This window comes from Paramormyrops kingsleyae, chromosome 25 (assembly GCF_048594095.1).
Source record: "Paramormyrops kingsleyae isolate MSU_618 chromosome 25, PKINGS_0.4, whole genome shotgun sequence".
In the NCBI taxonomy this organism is placed as follows: domain Eukaryota; kingdom Metazoa; phylum Chordata; class Actinopteri; order Osteoglossiformes; family Mormyridae; genus Paramormyrops; species Paramormyrops kingsleyae.
Genome location: NC_132821.1, coordinates 23,783,015 through 23,806,417, shown reverse-complemented (window position 1 = coordinate 23,806,417; position 23,403 = coordinate 23,783,015). Strand labels below are relative to the sequence as shown.

The following is a 23,403-nucleotide window of genomic DNA, read 5'->3' as shown; positions in this document are numbered from 1 at the left end:
GAAGCATCAACATGGCCCCTGATTTATACAATGCGCCATCGTTTGTGAAGTAAACAGGTTTATAGAGTCATATACAAATTAATTATGGGGTGGCAGGTTTCTTAAAGTATCTTTCTCGTGGGTTGACTCATTCCTCTACCATGGATTTCAAACAGACTACAGTTGTGTTCATCCTGTTTCTTCTTCAGCATGTTTTATCTGCAGGTAAGATCGTTTATACTTTAATTCTTTTCTGTTATTAACCACAGCAGAAGGAAACAGGACTCGATCAATAACAACATTAATAATTATATTAGTGAGGTATTTACAGAAAATATACATAATCTGTGAAACAGAACAAGTTCTTTTGACGTAAAATAAGATATGACAAGACATAATTAATATGTCTACATACAAAAAATAATATAGAGACAAAACGGACAATGCCTGTATAGCATTGCAATTTGCAGTCATTATTTGGGGAAGCTTTTTGGATTAGAAATTTTTAAGCAATTACACAAATCACAAGGTATAATTAGGCTATTTTATGATCAATATTAATTTATGGGTAATCAATCAATCTGCACCTTTAGGATAACCGAATTTTCCTCGACACTATTTACTCATATGTTGTATATATATGTATGTTAGGAATTCATTCATTTTTTTCCATCGAGCAGGCTGGCAGAATGAGGTCGATGTAGCGCCTGACGGACAATATCGCGGCGATGGACCGACGGACCCCACAGAGTCCCCGTGTAAAATCATCCCTGTCACTGATGATCCTTCGACGGCCACCGAAGGACTCGCCGCCGCCGCCCCGCAGAAACGCACGCCGGTACGCCCACCTCCAGCACCGTACGTCCCGGTCACGACTCAGGGTCCCTACGGCGTACTCCTCTACTACCCAGCAGTCTACGGGTTACCACCCGGCAGGAATGTGCTTTCTGCCGGTGGCCCGTGGTCATCAGGTCTTGTCGCTGTCCGTGGTTTTGGCGTGTTCCCTAAAAGCTGGATTTCCGGTCCGGTTAGTCAGTTAGGGATCTCCAAGTCATCAGAGGAAAACATAGGGTGATTCTCAAAAGCACTCGATGGAGGGTGAATACAACAAGCAGGGGGTACCAGAGAAGGTTTGACAGGGCACGATATGAGACTGCATTAAAAAAAAATACATAGAAACATTCACCCTGCTTCAGTGTGCAGTTATGCAAGTTAGATTAGAAATATACACAGAAATTTAATTCCTAAGTGCCAATAAATGCCCAGCTGGCATTCGACCGACCTTAAACGTTTAAATGTGGTTGAAATAATGTCAGTTTATAAAAAAACATTCATTCAACGTCAAAACAACGTTGAATACCAAATGGTTGAAATGGTGTTGTTAACTAACTATGGATTCAACATAGAAATATAAATAAAATTTGAGTTGTACGTCAAATCAACATTATTTTTACAACCATGCATTTGCAAAATCTAAACAAATTCCAAAGGTTATCCAGCACTGACACCTGACGTTGATTCAACGCTGACTCCACGTTAAAATGCCAGCTGGGATTAATACTTCTAAGAAGTAAAAAATATGTGCAAATAGGCAAAGCATGAAACTGGAAAAGATTTTATTTTGTTGCATTTGTAAATTTTCAAGTCGTTGCATATAAGAAACAAGCTTCCATTCTTATGTAGGCCTATATATATATACACTGCGTTAGATGTTTTGGAGATAAAGTCAGAGAGGCCAGATTGAGGTGGTTTGGACATGTTCAGAGGAGAGATGGTGAATATATTGGTAGAAGGATGCTGAGGTTGGAACTGCCAGGCAGGAGGTCTAGAGAAAGACCAAAGAGGAGATTTATGGATGCAGTGAGAGAGGACATGAAGTTAGTTGGTGTGAGAGAAGAGGATGCAGAGGATAGGGTTAGATGGAGGCAAATGATTCGCTGTGGCAACACCTGAAAGGGAACAGCCGAAAGACAAAGAAGAAGAAATAATAAAATAGAAGGATTGGTGCTGACCTAAAGTAAAAATTGCATTGTAATCCTATGTAATTTTTATAATAAATATTTATTTCTTTTTTTTATGTTCTTCTTGTTGAGGTATGTGAATATTTTTTTTTATATGACATATGACACATACTGTTGTTGACAATATAAAAGCATAAAAAAGCCCTTTTTTACTGAGAGCAATACAAGGACTTGATTGCAGGACGGCGGTTGTCCATCACACAATGGCAGTGACTAGAACTGGATTTTATTGGCTCTGACGGTCCCAGACAATTGCGCATGCGCGAAGTGGGTCTGCGTCTTCATCTTCAGGCTAGAAGATTAATTGTCTGACGGTGGACCGTTTTGGACGGAATCTGGCGGTAACTAGAACTTTCCTAAATACATTTTGAGTGTGCCTGACTCTGGCCCACATATTAATACGTATTGTGTGTATGGTCCGACGTTTAACCGCCAACCGAACGTTCTGTGTGTGCGCGCGTGCATGTGGGCAGAAGTTAATTTAACCGCGAAGCGCTGTGTCCGTGTGTGTGACTTAACTGTATTTTGTGGACAAATTTGTACCCAAAAGTGAGATAAACCTGTCAAAAACCGCCAACCGAACGTTCTGTGTGTGCGCGCGTGCATGTGGGCAGAAGTTAATTTAACCGCGAAGCGCTGTGTCCGTGTGTGTGACTTAACTATATTTTGTGGACAAATTTGTACCCAAAAGTGAGAAACCTGTCAAAAACCGCCAACCGAACGTTCTGTGTGTGCGCGCGTGCATGTGGGCAGAAGTTAATTTAACCGCGAAGCGCTGTGTCCGTGTGTGTGACTTAACTGTATTTTGTGGACAAATTTGTACCCAAAAGTGAGATAAACCTGTCAAAAACCGCCAACCGAACGTTCTGTGTGTGCGCGCGTGCATGTGGGCAGAAGTTAATTTAACCGCGAAGCGCTGTGTCCGTGTGTGTGACTTAACTATATTTTGTGGACAAATTTGTACCCAAAAGTGAGAAACCTGTCAAAAACCGCCAACCGAACGTTCTGTGTGTGCGCGCGTGCATGTGGGCAGAAGTTAATTTAACCGCGAAGCGCTGTGTCCGTGTGTGTGACTGTCAAAAACCGCCAACCGAACGTTCTGTGTGTGCGCGCGTGCATGTGGGCAGAATTTAATTTAACCGCGAAGCGCTGTGTCCGTGTGTGTGACTTAACTATATTTTGTGGACAAATTTGTACCCAAAAGTGAGATAAACCTGTCAAAAACATTTGTAAAACAGGTTTAAAAAAAAAACTAAACAAAGTTTTTTTTTTTCTTTTTTTTCTTCAAATATTGCGTTCTGTGTGCTTGTGAAAGAGTGTGTGCTAGGTTGTTAGAGATGTCTCTGTTGGTTGAACGTGGCCTATTGACACACTTTTCATACACAAACTTTAAAAATAATGTTGTTGAGATTTCATTCTTCTTCCTTATCTTTTACAGGTATTTTATGAAGAACAGGACCCGAAAGTCCCCTTCAAAGGTGAGTTGTCCCCATACCTAACCCAACCATCAATTTGAATCTGAAAGTAACTGTTATAAAACTAAAATAATTTAATTTTTTGTAAAATTTAAATACAGGTTGATGTGGAAGATATTAAAAAAATGATGAGCACAGCCTGATTTAATGTTTTATTGTTATTCTTTTTTAATTCAATGAATTTTTTTATGAAACATTTATGCTTCAAAATATTTAGTTTTTATATCTTCAATCCCAGATGTATCACAAAAAATGGAGACGACAAACTGCACAATTACGGGCATTGGTGGAGTCTAGTGATTCAGATGAGAATCCAGGTCCCTCAAATGAGAGTGATAATTCTGGCCTCTCTTTTGCTGATAGTCCAACAGACATACAGACACAAGAGCAGTCTGATACAGGAGAAGACGAGTATCAAGATGATCATCACCCGCCAGACAGTGATGGTGAAAGTGATTCAGAAATTGAAACTTTGTCTGAGGAGGAATCAAGTGATCTGAGAAGTGATTTGGCAAAATGGGCTGTAAAAAATAAGGCAACGCGCACATCGGTTGATGAGCTGCTTTTGGTGTTACGTAAACATGGCCACCGGCTGCCAAAAGATGCCAGAACCCTTTTAGGAACCCCACATGAAATAGAAGTCAGGGATCTATGTGGTGGCCAATTCCTTTACTTCGGTGTGGAGACGGGACTTTTGAAAACGTGCTCACAGTATCCCGATTTCTTTTCATCGGAAAATGAGATGCTGCTAAATTTCAGTGTAGATGGTGTGCCATTGTTTAAATCATCAAATGTACAAATGTGGCCCATTCTATGTAGTGTGAAAAAGTTTGAGCCGTTTATCGTTGCACTATTTTGTGGAACTGCAAAGCCAAACAGCGTTACTGATTACACGTCTAGTTTTTTAACAGAACTGAAGGCACTCCAACAACATGGGGTTGAGTTCCAAAACGGAACAATAAATGTAAAAGTGAATGCTTTTATTTGTGATGCCCCAGCGAGAGCATTCCTAAAATGCATCAAGTCCCACAATGCCTACAGCAGCTGTGAGCGGTGCACCATTGAAGGACATTATGTAAGTCACAGAGTTGTATTCAACTACCAGTCGCAGGAGAAGATTGATGCAAGAACAGAAGATGACTTCATTAAACAGGCATATCCCATCCACCAAACTGGTTGCTCACCCCTGATCGCTGCAGGCTTGCAGTGCATACAACCGTTTGTGCTAGACTATATGCATGTTGTCTGCCTAGGGGTTGTCAGACGATTGCTGAACTTTCTAAAACAGGGACCTAGAGAGTGTAGGCTGTCCTCAAGGCAAATTGGAGAAATTTCAGCAAAACTCTTGTCCCTCAGTGGAAAGCTGCCAAGAGAATTTGCCCGACAGCCACGAAGTCTAACTGATCTGGACAGATGGAAAGCGACGGAATTCAGGCAGTTTTTACTCTATACTGGACCGGTTGTTCTCAGAGGCATTCTGCAAGACAATTTTTACCATCACTTTTTGACACTGTCAGTTGCCATGTCCATACTGTTGGACTCCAATGGCATTACACGAATGTCATCCATTGGCTACGCTGAAGAGCTTTTAGTATATTTTTATAGAACATCTACCAAGCTCTACAGCCCGATCTTTCCATCCTATAATGTCCATGCCCTGATCCACTTGTCTGAAGATGCAAGGCACTTTAAAACATCTTTGAATGACATTTCTGCCTTTCAGTTTGAAAACCACCTGCAAAAACTAAAAAAATGTGTCAGAAATGCAAAAAACCCAATTGCACAACTATCGAAGAGGATAGCAGAAATGGACAATTCAAAAATTCCTATCTCACCAGCAGCACATGGGACATTTTTGTCAACTAAGAAGAAGGACTCCTGTTTTTTTTTGGGACATTCCTTTGCCTTGGTAAAGGAAAGAAGGCCAGAAAAGACATGTGTGTGTGATGTGTACAGTCTTAATACTTTGGACAGTTTTTTCATCAGTCCATGCAACTCAAAACTGATTAACATTGCTGTACTGCGTGATGAAAGAGGTACCCAAAAACAAGAGCTGATTGAGGAGAAAAAACTGAAGCACAAGGCAGTTTGTCTACCATACAAAAGTGGCTACGTATTTATGCCATTGCTTCATGGCATTGAAAGGAACTAACCAGCCTAGGATAAGTGACAGAAGAAAATGAGAGTCCACTAATAGCTGTTCATCTTTTAATGTTAGAAGTTTTTAGTTACAAATGATTGTCATTCACTTGTTCGCAGTTGTCTCATTTGTTTTTTCTATAGACCAGAACAATGTGGACTAGAGCGGTGTGGAGAGAGGAGACTATGGAGATGGAGGAAGTGATACCATCATGTTGGGTTAAGAATGGTGGTGTATTGTGGCCTACACAAGGAGCTGCGAGAGCGTTGAAGGCCTGCAAAGAACCAGAAGAATCATGGACAAAATTCCCATTAATAAAAATGAAGATTCAGTCAGGTATGCGTTTTGTAAGGCAAAGACTTATGTCATATGAACGTAAGGCAAATTTCAAATCGTCAACGCATACATATGGACATTTCTTATTTTTTTCTCTTTTACATGAACATTAAAGTGCATTTATCTATCTCTTATGTATGTTTTGTCATTTCTAGCCTGCTATAATGTCAGTTTTACTTGTTTATTTTGGTGAGACTCTTAACCAGAAGCACAACACAAACGGTCTCATCCAGAAAAAAACAACAAAATGAGAGGAAGCAAAAAGCTTTAGTCCTGCCCCTTCCTCACAAAATCGTATCATGCAATAAAAAGTCATTCAATAGCCCGTTTATTGTTGACTGTTGGCATGCAAGATGATATCCGCTTATAGAAATGAAACAAGTATTTTATAATAGCCAAACTTGCATTTTTGCCCAGTTGCTTTTGTATATTAAGATTTACTTATTTGTATGCATTTTACCATTGCTGTATGTACTTTCAGATGACAAGAATGAATGCGAGAAGTATGATTGTACTACAACTGCTGAATTAAGTGGCTCAGAAGAAGAGTTACCGATGAAGAGGAGGCCAAAAAAAAAAAATTATCCCAACTACCAAATTGGTATGTAGTGCACTTTTACTAATTTGATCATTTGTAAGACTTTTTTTCCTTTTTTTCTTCATTGTTGCAGAATATGTAATTGTCTATCAAATATTTATTGACTTTTTTTCCTTTAAGATGAACCATCTGTCAATGAAGACAGTGAAAAAGAATCTTCTCCAGGTCTTATGATAAAGAGTACAGGTATGTAATAAAAAAAAATTAGGTTTTCACATTTATTTTAATACCTCTGTCACAACAATGAGGTTGGAGTAGGGTTTTATAACCTTTTTCAATTCAATTAATGTCAATTCAAACTAAGACAGTCAAGACAGGTATGCCTGATTTTTTGAAAGATGACTGCTGTCTTACAGAATGCATATTACTAATTTTAGGTGAAAAGGCTACCAAGAAGATTCGAACATTTATTCCTTGTGAAGGTAGGTGTTAATTTACAGGAACCAGTGCACTGAAGGCAATGTCTACATGTCCCCAAGGGCTACATCATTGTAACATTGTATTTTTATAGTAACCCAACAAAAGAATCTTGTGCACAGCTAGTGTGATCGTCAGGTGCAGGTTGGTAGCAGGAACATTTAAAGTAAAACAGTGAAATAAACCACTGCATGCTGAAAATTTACAGAATCTTTGTGAACACGTTTTGCCTGTAGCTACCTCTGATTGTTGCTCACTCAGAACAAAGATTCAGTGAAGTTTTTTTTGTGTGCGGTGGTCAAATTTATCTGTTTTGCTTTCATTGTATTTTTAGTTTGTAATAACAAAAGTGTTTGTTGGAGTGAAAAGGGGGTCAAAAGGGGGCAGTGACATCGTGGTGGTGGGTCATGTCACACAATCATGTCATATGAAGATGGGGGTGGGCTCAGTATGTTTGAATCATAGTAGAGATGTAATGGTTCTTACTGCAAACTCACAAAGTCACACTATTCGGTAAATATTGCACAACTACTAACACAACAAAAAAAAGCCACATTTGGCAAATACAAGTAATGAGAATCAAGCCAAGAAAAGAATAACAAAAGTTATGCGCATTAAGTACACATCATTGTAGCATTTTAATCACCGCCGTGGACCAATTAGTCACTACAGTTTTGAAAGTACTTTATGACTGTTGACTTTATTACAGATGACTTTGTTCTTCCAACTCCTCCCAAAATGAACAATGCACAGTCTGGTAAATATGGCACAACTACCAACACAATGAAAATAGGCCGCATCCCGCATTCTGCAAATACAAGAAATGGGAATCAAGCCAAGAAAAGACTAAGAAAAGGTATGTACATCCAGAGCACATTGTAGCATTTGAATCACCACCGTGGCTGTGTCAGTATCAGGCCAATTAGTCACTACAGTTACTAGTTAAGGTTTTTTTTTATTTTTAATTTTTAAATGACTGTTGCTTATTACAGATGACTTTGTTCTTCCAACTCCTCCCAAAATGACAGATGCACAGTTAGGTAGGTGGTTGTGTGAAACTAATTTTGTCTTTGATTGGATGAAATATTTTGAAGTTTAGTATGCCAGAACTGAAAGGTTACAACTTGAATTGAATGCCACAAAATATAAATCTCAATTGTCTTTTATGTTAATTTAAACTTTTAATGTTTATGTTGACTAACCAAATATGTGTAAAAGTAATTTTAAATTATTGACATATTAACCATTCCCAGTGTCTAAAAACACAGAAAGAACCCAAATGGACATCACCTCAAGACCTCAATCCTTGGCACACAGTGGTAGCAGCAGTCCCTCTGAGTCTCTTTGTAATGATCGAAGGTATTTAATTTAAATATGATCAAAAGTGCAATATTGTCAGTATAAACACTGTTTAAAGCACTGTTATTATTATTATTCCTAACTTATCGGGCTTATGCTTCTCTGATCAATACCTGAACTTCATATTTTGAACACTTTGTAATTTGTAAGTCGCTTTGGATAAAAGCGTCTGCTAAATGACTCAATGTAAATGGTATTAGATTTCTTTTTGTTATGGACATCACAAACTAGACGAACCAATTGCACTGATTGAGTGCTTTTAGCACTTCCAAATGTAAGAAAATGTTTGATGTACTGACCCAGTAATAATAAAATTGCAACACAAAAAAATTCCCACTACTTAGAATTATACTTCGTTGGCAATACCTGCTGTAGCAATTTCCAATTTTTTTTTTTACCAGATCATTCAGCCCTAGGCCTGGTCAAGAGAGTCAGTCCAGATCCCTTTCTCAGAGACGGCGTGGGGGTTCCTCAGGGTCTTCCACTCATGGACGGAGGTATTTAATGTTAAATATGATCAAAAGTACAATATTTTCACTATAAATGAAGCAGTGTAAAGCTGCAGTCTGAACTACACATCTTCCATTTGTAAGAAAATGTTTGGCATAGACCTCAATAAATGTCATATGTTCTTATTATTTTTATTTAACTTTTTTTGTAAAAATAGAAATTGCGACACAAAATGATTCCACTACTTAGAATTATGCTTCATTTGCAATACCTGCTGTAGCAATTTCCAATTTTTTTTTTTACCAGATCATTCAGCCCTAGGCCTGGTGAAGAGAGTCAGTCCAGATCCCTTTCTCAGAGACGGCGTGGGGGTTCCTCAGGGTCTTCCACTCATGGACGGAGGTATTTAATGTTAAATATGATCAAAAGTACAATATTTTCACTATAAATGAAGCAGTGTAAAGCTGCAGTCTGAACTACACATCTTCCATTTGTAAGAAAATGTTTGGCATAGACCTCAATAAATGTCATATGTTCTTATTATTTTTATTTAACTTTTTTTGTAAAAATAGAAATTGCGACACAAAATGATTCCACTACTTAGAATTATGCTTCATTTGCAATAACTGCTGTAGCAATTTCCCTTCTTTATTTTTTAAACCAGATCATTCAGCCCTAGGCCTGGCCAAGAGAGTCGGTCCAGATCCCTTTCTCAGAGACGGCGTGGGGGTTCCTCAGGGTCTTCCACTCATGGACGGAGGTATTTAATGTTAAATATGATCAAAAGTACAATATTTTCACTATAAATGAAGCAGTGTAAAGCTGCAGTCTGAACTACACATCTTCCATTTGTAAGAAAATGTTTGGCATAGACCTCAATAAATGTCATATGTTCTTATTATTTTTATTTAACTTTTTTTGTAAAAATAGAAATTGCGACACAAAATGATTCCACTACTTAGAATTATGCTTCATTTGCAATAACTGCTGTAGCAATTTCCCTTCTTTATTTTTTTTACCAGATCATTCAGCCCTAGGCCTGGTCAAGAGAGTCGGTCCAGATCCCTTTCTCAGAGACGGCGTGGGGGTTCCTCAGGGTCTTCCACTCATGGACGGAGGTATTTAATGTTAAATATGATCAAAAGTACAATATTTTCACTATAAATGAAGCAGTGTAAAGCTGCAGTCTGAACTACACATCTTCCATTTGTAAGAAAATGTTTGGCATAGACCTCAATAAATGTCATATGTTCTTATTATTTTTATTTAACTTTTTTTGTAAAAATAGAAATTGCGACACAAAATGATTCCACTACTTAGAATTATGCTTCATTTGCAATAACTGCTGTAGCAATTTCCCTTCTTTATTTTTTAAACCAGATCATTCAGCCCTAGGCCTGGCCAAGAGAGTCGGTCCAGATCCCTTTCTCAGAGACGGTGTCGGGGTTCCTCAGGGTCAAGCAAATTGAGGAGGGAAGACTTCCCTATGTCTGAAAAAAGTAAAGTTATTCTCTTAATTTTGCTGACGAATAATTAGGAGTCTTCCAGTGTCCCTAGCTGTCCCCAAAGTTTAAGTTGAATCAGACTAAACAGTTCAATATGACTCTTTGCTGATTCTTCAAACTAACCTGATTTTTTTTCACATGAGCACATTGTAACACAAGTTTTTTTTTTTTTTTTTTTTTTTTAACCCACTAGCAGATTTTTCTATTTATTTTATGTGAATTTGTGTTCAAGTGAAAATTGCCTAGTAAATACAAGTTACTTTTAAGGTGTCTTATTTTAAGTGTTTAGATGTATTTTAAATAGAAATTAGACATTTGTCTAGAAATATCACAAATATTCTTGGTAAAATTGAGTTTTTGCAGTGCTTTTTTTTTTTGTGAAAATGAACTGATTTTGTGGTGTAGAGCATACTCACTACATTATAAAAATAATAATCGGTCACTTCTTTTTTGGCTAGAATTTCAGAAGAGAGTTCTTCAGCTCCTTGTTGATATCAAGGATACAATTCGCGTTGCCACCTCTGCTGGAACAGCATATGAATTAAATCCTGCAAACACTTTAGAAGAGCTCAAAGCTTTAGAGAATCGCCTGGAGGACGTTAATGAGGGAGCAGAACTGGTAAGTTTTAACCCTCAGGTGCTATTGGGGTCTGAGTATCAGGCTAGTGAAACATGGTTTCACAACTCTAATGTACATGGGGCTCAGTGCTAAAGATTCGCAGAGATATTATGCCCCTCCCTGATTGGGTGCAAGACAAACACTCAAACTCACTCATCTAATAAGTACAGCTTCATGGGGCATTTCACATTTTGATTAATAGACAACAGCAGAGACAGAAAAGACAAAGAGCGGCCTGTAGAGTGTGCACAGCATGTTTTGATCTGGGTAATGTCTTTACAGCAGGAAGTGCCTCTGGCTTCATTCACTTCTGAGGTGTGTTATGCTAGTAGCAGCTAATGTACCACTGTAGTAGTAATGTAGCAGGACAAGTGCTAAAAAAACCCCCGCAACAAAACGGTTACATAAGTGCTTTAGGTCAAACCGTTCAGTTTTCAGTCATATAATGCAGGTCTATGAGACCTAAAAATATCAAAATTTAAACTACTGCAGAAACAAAGACACCTACATCTTGGATGCCCTTGAGGTAAGCTAAAACATACCAAAATTTTATTTCAAAGTGAACTATACCTTTCACCTTGGTGACCTTGTCCTCATGTGCCTGCCTGTTTTCATGTGCCTGCACTTTTCATGTGCCTGGACTCTACTTGACCACTTTTTCTGGTTTTAATGTCTTCTTGTTCCTTTTCAGAGTAAACATCTGAAGAGATTAGGAGGGGTTGATGCTGCAGACCATGTAAAGAAGTCAATGGCTGCGTAAGTATCTTTGTTCCGTTTTTGCATTAGTTTATAGTTGGGGTGTACGTTCGTATATATTCGTGTATTCCTATTCGTATTGAACCATTCGGTACAAGGCTTTCGGTTCGGGTACGCATTTTAAAACCGAACAGTTATTTCATTTCATTTTTTACAAGCAGCCATTTTGTTTTATATGCTCCTAAGAGTCAATTATTTACATTTACATTCAATTTGCTCCATTGCTCAAAGTAAAAAATATCCTACTTTATGATGTTAGTTTTAATAATAAAAAAAAAAAATTAAGGACAATTCTCTGGCATTTATTTTTGCTGTATCAAAAACGTACCGAACTGTGACAAGTGTATCGTTTTGAACTGAACCGTTGATTTTGTGAACCGTTACACCCCATAGTGATGTTCCCTGTCATATACTGTCATGCGCTACATTTTTATAATGAACTTGATTGCAATATAATACTCTAATATAAATCTGTTTTACCATGGCAGAACTATGACAAATAAAATGATGGCTCTAATGAGCCTCAGAGGAAGGAGTGGGAAGGTGTCGTTTATGAAGACCCATCTTTACAAGCTCATCTGTGGTGAGTTTGCTTTAACATTTTTTAACAATGTTTTAAATAATATAGAATATAGTAAGCAGAATAATAATTCATAAGAAATCATTTTAGTTGGAGGACTCTACAGAGCATACTGTAATATTATATATAATACTCCATTCTGGGCTCTAGACTAACTTCTCTACTGGCAGTACTGGTTACTACCAACTGCCTTTTCTTGCTCACCCAAGCATGTTAGTAAATACTAATTTATATAGTTGAAACATTGGCAATGCCACAAGTTGATATGTACAAAATATTGGAGAGGTTAGTGTTTGCTAATAATGATTTTTTCTTTTTTTTTTCTTTTCAGATGTGGTGTTCATCTCATTTGACACAACAACAACTAAAATAAATGAACACATGGCCAAGTATTTAAAATATGCACCAGAGAGGATGGGTGGCGGTGGCAGAAAGATGGAGAAATAACCAGCCATGTTTTACGTAATAAAAGCATGTTTCTTTAATCAGTGAAATGTCTTTATTAATCTTCTTCCTGGTCTTGCTTTTACCAATTGGCTTTGTCCTAGCTGACTCTGCATGTCCACTAACTCGTTTATGTATCCATTTCAAGGTGTTTGTTCTGTTGAAAACATCAGTACTTTAGTGAAAACAGTTTAACAAAATAAACTGTTGAAAAGCAGGACTTTAGTGACGTTGAAATTTTAACGTTGATTGGATTTGCAAAATCTAAACTAAAATCAATATTGATTCAATGTTGGCAAATTCACCTATGTTGACAAACGTGACGTTGGAATGACGTTGCTATTTCAACGTTGATTAGATTTGCAAAATCTAAACTAAAATCAATATTGATTCAATGTTGGCAAATTCACCTATGTTGACAAACGTGACGTTGGAATGACGTTGCTATTTCAACGTTGATTAGATTTGCAAAATCTAAACAAAATCCAACGGTTATCCAACACTGACACCTGACGTTGATTCAACGCTGACTCCACGTTAAAATGCCAGCTGGGATGCATTGATCGTATCCTCAGCATCCATGTTATTACCCGCTCACATGATAACCTGACAATAAGGACAAGAAAAACGACAAGGACAAAAAAAATACAATCTCCGAAACATACATCTAAGGTCTCTGTGTCAAAGAATCCTCTATTCAGTATGAAAGTGTGATTCACAGTAAGGGAGGGGCAAGGCGATCACATTCGTTGCGCATCCCGGCCGGTCTGAGCAAGCGCCTCTGTGGTTGTTAAACCTGTACTTACAGCATCATCGACCCAGCAGCTGCTACCAGCCTCCACTTGTACCTTCATGCCCTCTTTCAGCTTTTTTTTTTTTTTTGCTTCCTTATATGCCTCGTTGCACTCCCCTTTAAACTTAAGCTGGAGTGATTTCAAAGAATGGCTGGATTTTCTGACGTAACCTTTTTATTTGGGTGCGGATGCGCACATCCAGTTTGGATTGGGATATCCAGTGTCACCCCTTTTCCTCTTCATTCCGTATCAGGGAAACTTAATTTAGGCTCCCTTAAATTGCTAAATTCAGAGGTTACGAGAAGGTTATACTGTCGACAACGAAAGGAAAAATAAATGAGCCAACGAGTAGTTGACAGATTAAAAGCTAAAAATATTAAAATGCTATATAGCAAAGTGTTCATAATTCTACGATTCATCAACGGGAAGTTGTAGCATAATATTTACTAGCCTGCTAGATTGTCTTTAGGCACCTATTACATAGGCATTCAGATCGCGTATAAAGTACTCTAGGTGGCAGTAGAGTTACTCATATATCTTAAGTCAAATAAACGAACCGTAATTATAACTAATTTCTGTAGACGTAACCCGTGAAATTTACAAACGCACGATGAATACATCTTATATAAAATAATATGCTGATATTAATCAGTAGTTAATTGTTTAGTCATTTTAGTTATATCTGGGGTCTTTATGTTAAATGATAAAGCAGGTCAATATGACAATCCAGCCATCAATACACCCACTAGAGGCAAAACAGCTAATGCAGATCCACTGAAAGCAGGGACCAGAGAAGCTTCGAGCTCTTGGTATGAAATTAGCAGCAGTGTTGGTGGGGAATCTCCCATTATCTCCAAGGGTACATATCACCATATAAACTGTGGCGTCAGACTACCCACTAAAACCAGGCACAAAAACAAGGCATCATAGAAGCTTACGGCAGTTTCAACCAGTTAGATTTTAAAAGTCTGACAAGCGCTTTGTTCATTTAGCAACCTGCTCTGATGACAGTTTATCCAATCCAGACATCTGTAACACTTTTTCAGGGATGCAAAAATGTGCAACACTTACATTTTCCAACGGGGGGTGTTGAAGGAAGAGCCATGAGACGTCAGAAAGCAAATCTTAGGCCCACTGACACTGACAGCCAGCTACACTAACAGCGATCACAACTCCTGGGGGGCCGCAGTCCTGTGTAGCTTAGTTCTTTCCCTGTTCCGCCACGATTCAGCTCAAGAGCTGTGTGGTAATTAACACAAGGAGTTGAATCAGGGGAAATGAGGGGAAACCCAAAAATGTGCAGGGCTCTGGCCCCCCCAGGACTGGAATTTGACACCCGTGCCTTAAAAAGTGGCTATGACGACTTTCAGGATAGTGATGAACTGCTACGTACAGCACTTTAGAAAAGCCTTCACAGAACAGAAGCAAGCAGTAGAGTCAAGGAACTTCAAACAAAGCATGTAACCAGCAGTTTTATTATGTAATTTAAACCCAACCTTGCAACCTTCCCTCAGTGTGAACTTCCTACATGTAAACTTCTAGACCACATTAACACCTTTAAATTTAACAATGAAGAGCGAAACAAAAAAGGTCTTGAACCAATAACACATCCCAGAAACACTGGAAGTAGTGCAAGATGAGGAAAATCCCAAAGGCGCTACATCAGTCCATTTCTACACGGAGTTTGAACATCCCGGGTTTTAAGACAATACCAACAAGTCGGGGGGGGGGGGGCGCACAAACAAAAAGGCCACAAATTTGCAGTATGAACCGTAGCAGGTGCTACAACAGCTGTGAGCGAAAGGCAAGCAGAATGAATGGCCCACCCAAACCTGCAGATTTCAGGGGGTTTGGTGGTGGCGATACCTCCAACATAACAGCAGGGGACAGATGAGAAGGTCCGTTCAGAAGTCCATTCAATAGTGTCCATTGTCTCAAGTTTCCCCAAATGGTTCAAAACCAATGATTTTAGATGCCATTTGACACATCCACAGCCAAGTGTCTTTTTAGTTCCGGATTTCTATGGTCAGTATTCGTGCTTTACATAAGTGCAGCATCTCCCACTTAGGTTCCCGATTCGTCTTGTTTTTTGTGCCGGGGGGGTGGGGCGGGGGTAGGGGGCAGGGCAGCCACTTCCACTTGCAAAAACCAGGTATTCCAGTCTTTTCCTCCCACACACACACACACACACACACACACACACACACACAGACATACATTGCTCAGAGACGCAGTTTGAGAAAATTAAACATATGCAAGACCCATCTTGCACCAATGCATCTCGATAAATTTACCAGTGAAGACAGATTCAGGCACCTTTAGTCTCCGAAACCAGAAACGATATAAAACTCTTGTACAAAAGTTTTGCCTTAAAGGAACGTGAAGTTAAACCTGGGTAACAAAAAACATGTACACCAGCAACCCTGTTCCCCTACGAGAATACTGCAAATAACTTAAAGGATTTGTGCAACTGCTCCACTGTGAGAGATCGAACCACAGCCACACCAGTAAGCCCAGAAAGATGCAACGGAAGGCACCGTGAAGCATTCAAGAAGTTAAATGCACAAAAAAACCCAGAACCATACAGTAATGCAGCTGTACGTTTATTATGTCGTTCAGCACTTTGATATTTCGCCCCCCCCCGTTCTGAAGCTGGACGGCAAAGCAACAGAAATGGTACGCCAGTAAAGGCACAGAGGAGCCAGAGGCTTGCTGTGCTTGGTGCTCGGGGGGGGGGGGGGGGGGGGGGAATCGTAAAACGAGCTGAAGTGCAGGATTGGTCGATAAATCAGAAAAACTCTTGGTCCATTTCCCAGCAGCAACTAAAACATTGGTAAGGGTCAAAAAAATGAAGCTAAAATAGGAGGAAAGAGGGAGAAATGAGTTGGTCACAGCAAGCCAGACACCGTCAGCCAGCTATCCCACCGAAAAGGCCAAAGTAACCAGACGTACCCATTACTGCATATTGACGAGTGCATTACTGCAATTTTGATTTAAGCAATGTTAAAAATAGAGGCGACCAGTTCTCCCCTCCACCACCACCAAAAACTACACAATCTGCACCTCATTTCCAACAGTGACGGGCCAATAAATTCAGAAAGTGCAACGGGGTTCTCTGAAGCGGCCTCCCCATAGCTTGAGGCAAGTATAATCATGATCTTTGTCGACTGGCGGGCTGCATGGAAAGAAAAAAAGAAAAGAAAAGAAAAGAAAAAAAAAAAAACGCTGAATCCCGGTCCCTCTTCACATTGCAGGTTTTTCCTCCCCCTCCTGGTGGGCTTGTTCAAAAACGACAAAAAGTACGAATTGAGCAGGAATATTTCAGCTTAAAGCTGGTATAATGCATGTGAGTCGGTTTCACATCAAGGAAAATGGGGGACAGGCTGTCACATTCCAACGCCAAAAAGGGGAAGGGAGAAAAGTGTGTTTATACATGTGATTTAATTAACGCAAAAAAAAAAGAAAAAAAAAAAAAAGGTAAAGATGAACGTGGTACTACTTCCAAACAGCAGGGGGCACTATTTCAGCGGCGCTGGGTGGCAAAGCGGCTCTCTCCTCTCCCTGAGCTCAGGCCTGGCTTGGGAGCCATCCCTCCCCTGGGAAGGGGGCCCCTTCCATCTCGATCGCGCATCATCCCATTTCCCACGACACCCCGCGGGCCTCCCGGGCCCCGGTCGTTACGGCGCAGGTCTCTGCGGTCGTCGGCGCCGCCCGGCCGGGTCTCCCGCTCCCGCATGGCCCGCGTCTTCTTCTCCTCCACGTTCAGCCGCACCTCTCCCCGGAACATTATGGGCTGCGTATGCAAATGGCAGCAAAAAATAAATAAATCAAACAACTGATCTGAAAATGACTTAACAGGACCACTCACTTCTTCCCGTAGTTCACAATTTAACAAGACAGGCAGGAATGAGACCATCTAGTCGTACTTGGGGGGGGATTACTCCCAGTCCATTAAATTAGACAGTACTGGTTTAAAACACAGGATGTGCTATACCTGGGAGGTGCAGAAGAGAGACTATGTGCCAATTACCCAAACCAGCAGTACCACCACCACCCATGTGAAGGATGGGGGTAAATTTAACAGCCAATACTTGCCCCTCCTACCTTCGCCCCCAAGATCCTTTGCACAGGGTCAGAGTCGTCGAAGACCACAAAGCCGAAATTGGGCAGCTTGCCACCAACGCCTTTGGTGTTGATCCGCAGCTCGACAACGTTCCCATAATCTACCAGGAGAGGAAGAAAAAACAGGGGGGGGGGGGGGGAGCACGAATAGACATGTTAGCCAATGCAGGAGAGTCTCCCAGGATATCTGACGAATCAGCCACCAAATCCCAGCTCGAATCTGGCGTCCGCTTCCACTCACTCATGAAGAATTCTTTCAGCTCGTTCTCGTCTATGTCGTGAGGCAGGTTGCCCACAAACAGCTGGTGGCTATCGGGGTACCGAACAGGCCGTCTGCTGTCCATCTCGCTCCCTTCAGACTCTCCTCTTCCTAAAATCGGCACATCAGCAAGTGTTCACCACCGCGCGGAGCCAGGTAAACGGATCAGGCAGGAAGCCAGGGCACTGACCTTTGCTGACGAAGCTGAAGGGGGGCTTTCCCACCTGCGGCTCCGACGTAGCTCCATCTAGTGGGTGACAGAACAGGTAGGTCTTGGTGTACTAACTGGGCTGTGTGTGTCATTTAAACACTGGGGGAAAACAGGATGACTCACCAGGTCTGGGTCCTCGTGAAATGAAGGCTGGCCTCTCTCTGGTGCGCTGGTCCCGCACTCTAAGCGGAGCGGCCGGCGAGTCCTGCTTGGCCTCCACCCTGGGCTGAGATTGATCACAAGCAGCGTTTAGAGGACCATGTTTTCGAGGCAAACGTCAAATATTCCCTGATGCTACAGTAAGGAATGTGGCCATCAGTTCCTACATGAAAATTAGGGACAACACAACAGGATTTTAAGTACCTGTGAGCTTGGAGCTTTAACAACATGGGGCGATATTCCATATGGAGTGACTGTTCCGCTGGGCGGTAGGTTTTTACTGGTAACTGAAGCCCAGGAGAAGGTCTACAAGCAAGAGAAGTCCACGCTACTCTCAAAATTCACAGCCGACCACACAAAACACACCTGTTGCCAATAATGGACACTTTCGAAAACATCCAATGCAGAAGAAGCAGAGATACAGACCTTAGGTGGCTCCTGCGTATTGGGTGGAGACTCGACAGGAACAGGGGAGGGTGCCTTCTCCTCCAGCTCCTCAGGAACCTTCTCCTCAATCTCAGGCTTTAGCTCCTCGACCTTCTGCTCTGGTTCAGGTTCTGGTTCTGCTTCCGGTGCAGGCTCCTCTGGAGGTTCCTCCACACCGTTGCTGTAAAAGAGCGCAGCCACATTTAGCTGCTAAGCAGGTTGTGTTGTCGAGCACTCATCAGATTAAGCCTTGATGCATCTACTGAACAACTCAAGGATGGGTCTCAAGACACTGAAACCAGAAACAATTTCAGCCAGAAAAACATGAATGGTCAAGTGCTGTCATGGAAACACAGGTTGAAGGCTGGACACTTACGCCACAGGGTGTGACTCATAGTAGGGGCTGCTGTTGGGACTGTCCTGGATGGGCTCAGGAGAAGGTCGTCTCTCCTCCTGCTCCTCCTCAGCTTCTTCTTCAGACTCTTCATGAAGAGTAACCAACATGACCACATTACCGCAAGAGGCTAAAACCATGATTCGGAAAATCACAGGGGCCAATAACGCCCCAATTACCGGCGTCGCATGACATTCTGCATATCTACCTTCGTCGAGCTCGGCCTCTGAATCTCCGAAGACCTCGTCCTCGTAACGGAAAATGTCGTTGTGCACGTAGAACTTGTTAGCCACAGAACCCTGTATGCAAAGCAGCAGCTCTATCAAAATGGAGGCCGAGCCTCAAATCAAAACAAATAAGGGAAGCTGCAGCACTCAGCCACACTGCGACCTTTAAGGCCCCGATCTTACAGGGTCTGGTACTAACTGGGATTCAGGCAGGGTGATAGGCAGAGTAAATACCCAAGAGTACACACCTCCGGAGCGAGCACGAAGGTCTGCATGAACTTCCTCATCGGCTGTCCGGCGTTGGAGAGCTCCCCCATCACCTGGACGACCACGCCATCACTCAGGGTGGCGTGTGCGTCCACGTGCCGGATCTTTGTGTGGCATTCGCTGAACTGCAGGGACATCACCTTCTTGTGGATCTCCTAAAAGGGGGGGGGGGGGTCAGCACAGATAATATTTATTCATTTATTATTATTAATAAAGTAGACAAGGAATCTAATCCATTAACGAATCAAAGCCCCTATTCAGTCAATAGTAGGAGTATGAATTATCAGAATATGAACAGACTGAACAACAACAACAACAACTAAATTTGCTATTAATAGGAGAAAACAAGCCAAGGAGTCTGACCTATTAAACAGGGCGATGCCCCCTATCCTATGTCTACTTCCATCTTGTGGGTCAAAGCAATTGCAATACTTAAGAGGAGTGGTCTTCCAAGTTAAAGTTAAAATAATCTAAATACTTCTAGTAGTGTTAATGCTGGACCACGGGCACGTGTCAGCAAGTAGTAGCTACGGTTTGTCCACGGGAAACCTACAGCCTGGCCGTATACTGCCTCCGTCAGCTTGCCATTGGCATCCAGTCCGCCATGAACATAGGAGGAGTTTCTGCCGTAGAACCTGAAAGAGAGAGAGATCAGGCCATCGGGGGAACCACCGGGGCCACACACCAGGCGGGGCGGAAATCGAGGAGGAAACACAAGACGCCACACGAGCCACGCACGGCTACCTGTGCAGGAAATCCGGCGCTTTGTTTAAGAGTGTGTAATACTGCCTCACAAACTCCCGCCCGACCAGCAGGGGACTTGGCTTCTCCATCACCATTTCTTTGGTAAACAGTCTGAAGCGCTGAGGGGGGAAAAAACGGGACAAAATAAGCAAAACAACCTCACATTTACACAGGATACATTTTAAATCTGAGGCAAAAGACAGTAACTGACATCACCTGCCCCACCCTACCCCCCCGCAATACAAGTGTATATCTGCTAAAATAAAAATCAGGCTAATCAAAATATTAGCATTGCTCTAAGACAGCGTTTCCCAAACCTGTCCTCGGGCCACACTGGACAGATCCACATTTTTGTTTTATCCCAGGTCCCAGAACACCTGACCCAAGCAATCAGGAGCTCTGAAGACTGGTTAGGGAAACGCTGATTTAAGGGAACCCTTTCTTCTCCAGGAAATTTACACTGAAACACAATAAGGGCCAACAACTTGACAGTCACAAAACCAGAAGCCAGGATCTCCACACACAGCCTGACAGCGCAATGATCGCGGATTTCAGTCCCCCCCCCCCCCCGTATTTCCAAGCAGCCCTCCAGTACCTGCCGTAATTTATAAGCTCCGAAATATTACGAACGACGAACTGCGGAACATATAAAAGGCGAGCCGAGATAAAACGGGAAATACCGAAGCGTCACACGGCAGATGGTAACAGAAAGCCACACTGAAAAATACCTCTAAACAAAACCAGGCCCCCTGGACGATCACCCCCCTCCCCACTTCAACGAGAAAACAGCAGCCAGTCAGCAATAATACCAGGTTGTGATTATAAAAGTACCCAATAAATAGAAATTGAACAAATAAATCCTTATCTAACATGGACATTAAATTCCATCACCAGCCAAGCCCGCGTCACACTCAACATTAACATCACCATTCACACTAACGCCAGCAAGAAGTCAGGAAAATGTAATCATGCGACAAAATTTAAACGCCAGTTTGCAGAATTCTTATGCAACCCCGGGCCTAATTGACAACGTCTAAGGCAGCTACGGTCCGGGCGAGAAATAGCGCGGATCTCCATGGATGCACCAGCGATTTCTGGCATTTGACATGCATCTGCAAACAATGCACCGTCAAAAGGCAGGGAGGCGAGGCGTGGGGACTGATTAGCCATCTTGTTTGCCGGGACGTGACCAGGCCTTTCCTGCGCTGCCATCAGAGGCCGAGCACGGCGCTTGTTGCGGGGATGCGGTCCATTGTAACGAACCGAGCCCGTTCACTCCCTACCGGTCCGAGTCACAGTCTCCGATGCTATCCTGAGCAGGGAACACGGGCTGGAGCGGCATGCTGCTTCTTTTTTGCCAAAGTGCACGGTGTCGGTTTCGTTTCCTCTGGCTGCGAAAGCGATAGCGAAAGCGGCCGGCTGGCCGCTCATGGCGTTTTACTGGCTGTGGCGTCGTTCGCTTTTCCAGCTCCCAAAGAGCCCAGCTTCACCCCCCACTCCCCGCCCCCCAGCACCGTCCAGGGTGTGCGACACAGCCCACCGCCGAGCGTCGACCCACCGCGCCGGCTACCGAGGATATCCCGAGGGAACCGTCGGAAGCAGGCGGCCACCTTTAAAAAAGCTCAACGCCTGTTGCGGAACTAACCGGGGGAAACCGATCGGGCATGTTAGCCGGGCGGCTAACGGCTATGCAGCCGATCGGTTTCGTGGATCCAGAGCGTGAGCTTTGTTTCGGGGGGCCCGCTTCGGGGTCCTCGGCGGCGATCTGCGCGACGTGAAAATATACGATGCCTATAAACGCTCATCAATAATAAAGGAGTTTGGTTTTCGTTATTCCTCTCATCCAGAACAGTTACCCGTCAGCCGGATCGTGCCCGGGCTTTGTGTCACCCTACAGTAACGACCAGAATCAGTCACCGGCGCAGATTTCTTTTTTTTACCCAGCATCGCAATCGCTTGTCGGGCCACTGGCATGCACTGGGGCAATCATTCGCGTTACGGCTCTAATTTGCGCCATCGAAGGCCCTTCGTTTAACAGCCTCGTCTTATCTCCGGATATACAACAAAGAGAACGTCGTCCGGGTAGCCGCGGCTTATAAGCCGCACCGATGCGGCCGCCGGAGAAGCGAGAGGTCCGCGGCGTCGGGAAGAGCCGAGATGCGGCTGCGGAAAACGCGGCTCCGGAACCCCGAAAGCAGCGACGGGTACTTACCTTTCCAAAGACCTCGCTAACTACCCAACCGAGAACAGCAAGTGATATCAATACTGAGATTCACACGCTAAAAACCGTATTCCGCAATTTAAAAAATGTCTTTTATTGTTGTTGTGTTTTTTTTTCTCCCCACCTTTTTTCTGTGACTTTTTTGATCTCTGTTCGCTCAGAGATTGGTGTTTAAAGCGATAAGCTCTGTTTTATTGTTTTACCCCTGCAGTCTAGGGCAGGGAACCCCCGTCACAACGAGCCGGCCAATCAGACGCACACGCCGAATGGCGTCACAACTGACGGACGCAAATCACTTTCCCGCCCGCCTCTGCTTAGAACTGAGAAACTATGATGTCACAGAAAATGGTGTGAAAGGGATCCGAAATGTTCTACAGCTCTGTTTTTTTGACAAGTCGTATTTCCTGTGTGACCTTGTACATACACACCTTGTCATGTTTTACTGATAAACTGATAGGTAGAGATTCGGTTTTTGTGCTAGTAAATGAAACAGCTGGAACCAGCCTCAGAGTGTGCAGAAAAAGTGGTTTAATTTTTCTGGTGCAATTTGGAACCTGGACCAAAACGACCTCAACATATTAACTGAAAATATGGTGCCAAACTAATGCTAACTAAACTGACACCAATGCTAAAATCTATTAAAAGCTGGTCAGGTTCCAGCTCAGTATGCTGTGAAAGAGAAGCAGTAGGTGTGATGCGCCTAATGAAGCTATTAATTAAAGTTGAATTCAAATAGACTTGTACTTCCCCTCATTCATGCAGCTTATTATTTTTGTAATACAAATCATGTGCATTGCTTAAGGTCAGCAAACTCAACTCAAACCGGTGCTCTTAACTTTAAAACGACTCCAAGTACTAAAAGCGAATACAGGCCTACAGCATATTAATAAATCATAAATC

General features: G+C 42.2%; 2 protein-coding genes and 1 long non-coding RNA gene across 15 annotated transcripts; 2 read left to right on the top strand and 1 right to left on the bottom strand.

The window, feature by feature from the left end:
* The first annotated feature begins 1,248 nt into the window (after nt 1-1,248).
* Nucleotides 1,249-13,233, top strand: LOC140582893 (uncharacterized). Of its 10 annotated transcripts, none has more exons than XM_072707359.1 (19): nt 1,250-2,341; nt 3,439-3,478; nt 3,839-3,921; nt 5,759-5,951; nt 6,433-6,552; nt 6,670-6,735; nt 6,927-6,971; nt 7,676-7,822; nt 7,959-8,006; nt 8,220-8,325; nt 8,727-8,822; nt 9,082-9,177; nt 9,440-9,535; nt 9,798-9,893; nt 10,156-10,274; nt 10,739-10,899; nt 11,591-11,655; nt 12,144-12,238; nt 12,567-12,720. In XM_072707359.1, the coding sequence occupies exons 3-19, from the start codon at nt 3,895-3,897 to the stop codon at nt 12,680-12,682; spliced, it is 1,692 nt and encodes a 563-aa protein (XP_072563460.1). In that variant the 5' UTR covers nt 1,250-2,341; nt 3,439-3,478; nt 3,839-3,894; the 3' UTR covers nt 12,683-12,720. The 10 variants fall into 10 exon arrangements, with proteins under 10 accessions (XP_072563458.1, XP_072563460.1, XP_072563462.1 ...); XM_072707361.1 differs by having other exon boundaries at nt 3,839-5,511; XM_072707360.1 differs by lacking the exon at nt 1,250-2,341 and adding an exon at nt 3,112-3,203.
* Nucleotides 13,234-14,929: 1,696 nt separating this feature from the next.
* On the bottom strand, nt 14,930-22,778 carry g3bp2a (G3BP stress granule assembly factor 2a). 4 transcript variants are annotated; one of them, XM_023799383.2, is made up of 13 exons: nt 22,628-22,778; nt 20,283-20,401; nt 20,092-20,173; nt 19,520-19,693; nt 19,253-19,343; nt 19,027-19,132; nt 18,651-18,831; nt 18,429-18,530; nt 18,189-18,291; nt 18,045-18,101; nt 17,837-17,965; nt 17,569-17,696; nt 14,930-17,266 (listed from the first exon to the last, which is right to left on the bottom strand). In XM_023799383.2, exons 2-13 carry the CDS (start codon nt 20,375-20,377, stop codon nt 16,997-16,999), a joined length of 1,518 nt encoding a protein of 505 aa, XP_023655151.1. In that variant the 5' UTR covers nt 20,378-20,401; nt 22,628-22,778; the 3' UTR covers nt 14,930-16,996. The 4 variants fall into 4 exon arrangements, with proteins under 4 accessions (XP_023655151.1, XP_023655152.1, XP_072563204.1 ...); XM_023799384.2 differs by having other exon boundaries at nt 22,495-22,692; XM_072707103.1 differs by having other exon boundaries at nt 17,578-17,696; nt 22,495-22,691.
* LOC111837367 (uncharacterized) lies at nt 22,408-23,240 on the top strand. Its single transcript, XR_002836641.2, has 2 exons — nt 22,408-22,486; nt 22,715-23,240. It is a non-coding gene; the product is annotated as an uncharacterized lncRNA (long non-coding RNA).
* The last annotated feature ends 163 nt before the right edge of the window (nt 23,241-23,403 follow it).

Coding starts and splice junctions, on each gene's coding strand:
- g3bp2a (XM_023799383.2), bottom strand. CDS start 20,377: ATGGTGATGGAGAAGCCAAGTCCCCTGCTGGTCGGGCGGGAGTTTGTG. Junction 19,694..20,091: donor AGGCAGTATACGGCCAGGCT/GTAGGTTTCCCG, acceptor CCCCCCTTTTAG/GAGATCCACAAGAAGGTGAT. Junction 18,832..19,026: donor TATGAGTCACACCCTGTGGC/GTAAGTGTCCAG, acceptor GCTCTTTTACAG/CAACGGTGTGGAGGAACCTC.
- LOC140582893 (XM_072707354.1), top strand. CDS start 3,338: ATGTCTCTGTTGGTTGAACGTGGCCTATTGACACACTTTTCATACACA. Junction 3,479..5,758: donor CCCGAAAGTCCCCTTCAAAG/GTGAGTTGTCCC, acceptor TTTTTTCTATAG/ACCAGAACAATGTGGACTAG. Junction 6,736..6,926: donor TCTTATGATAAAGAGTACAG/GTATGTAATAAA, acceptor TACTAATTTTAG/GTGAAAAGGCTACCAAGAAG.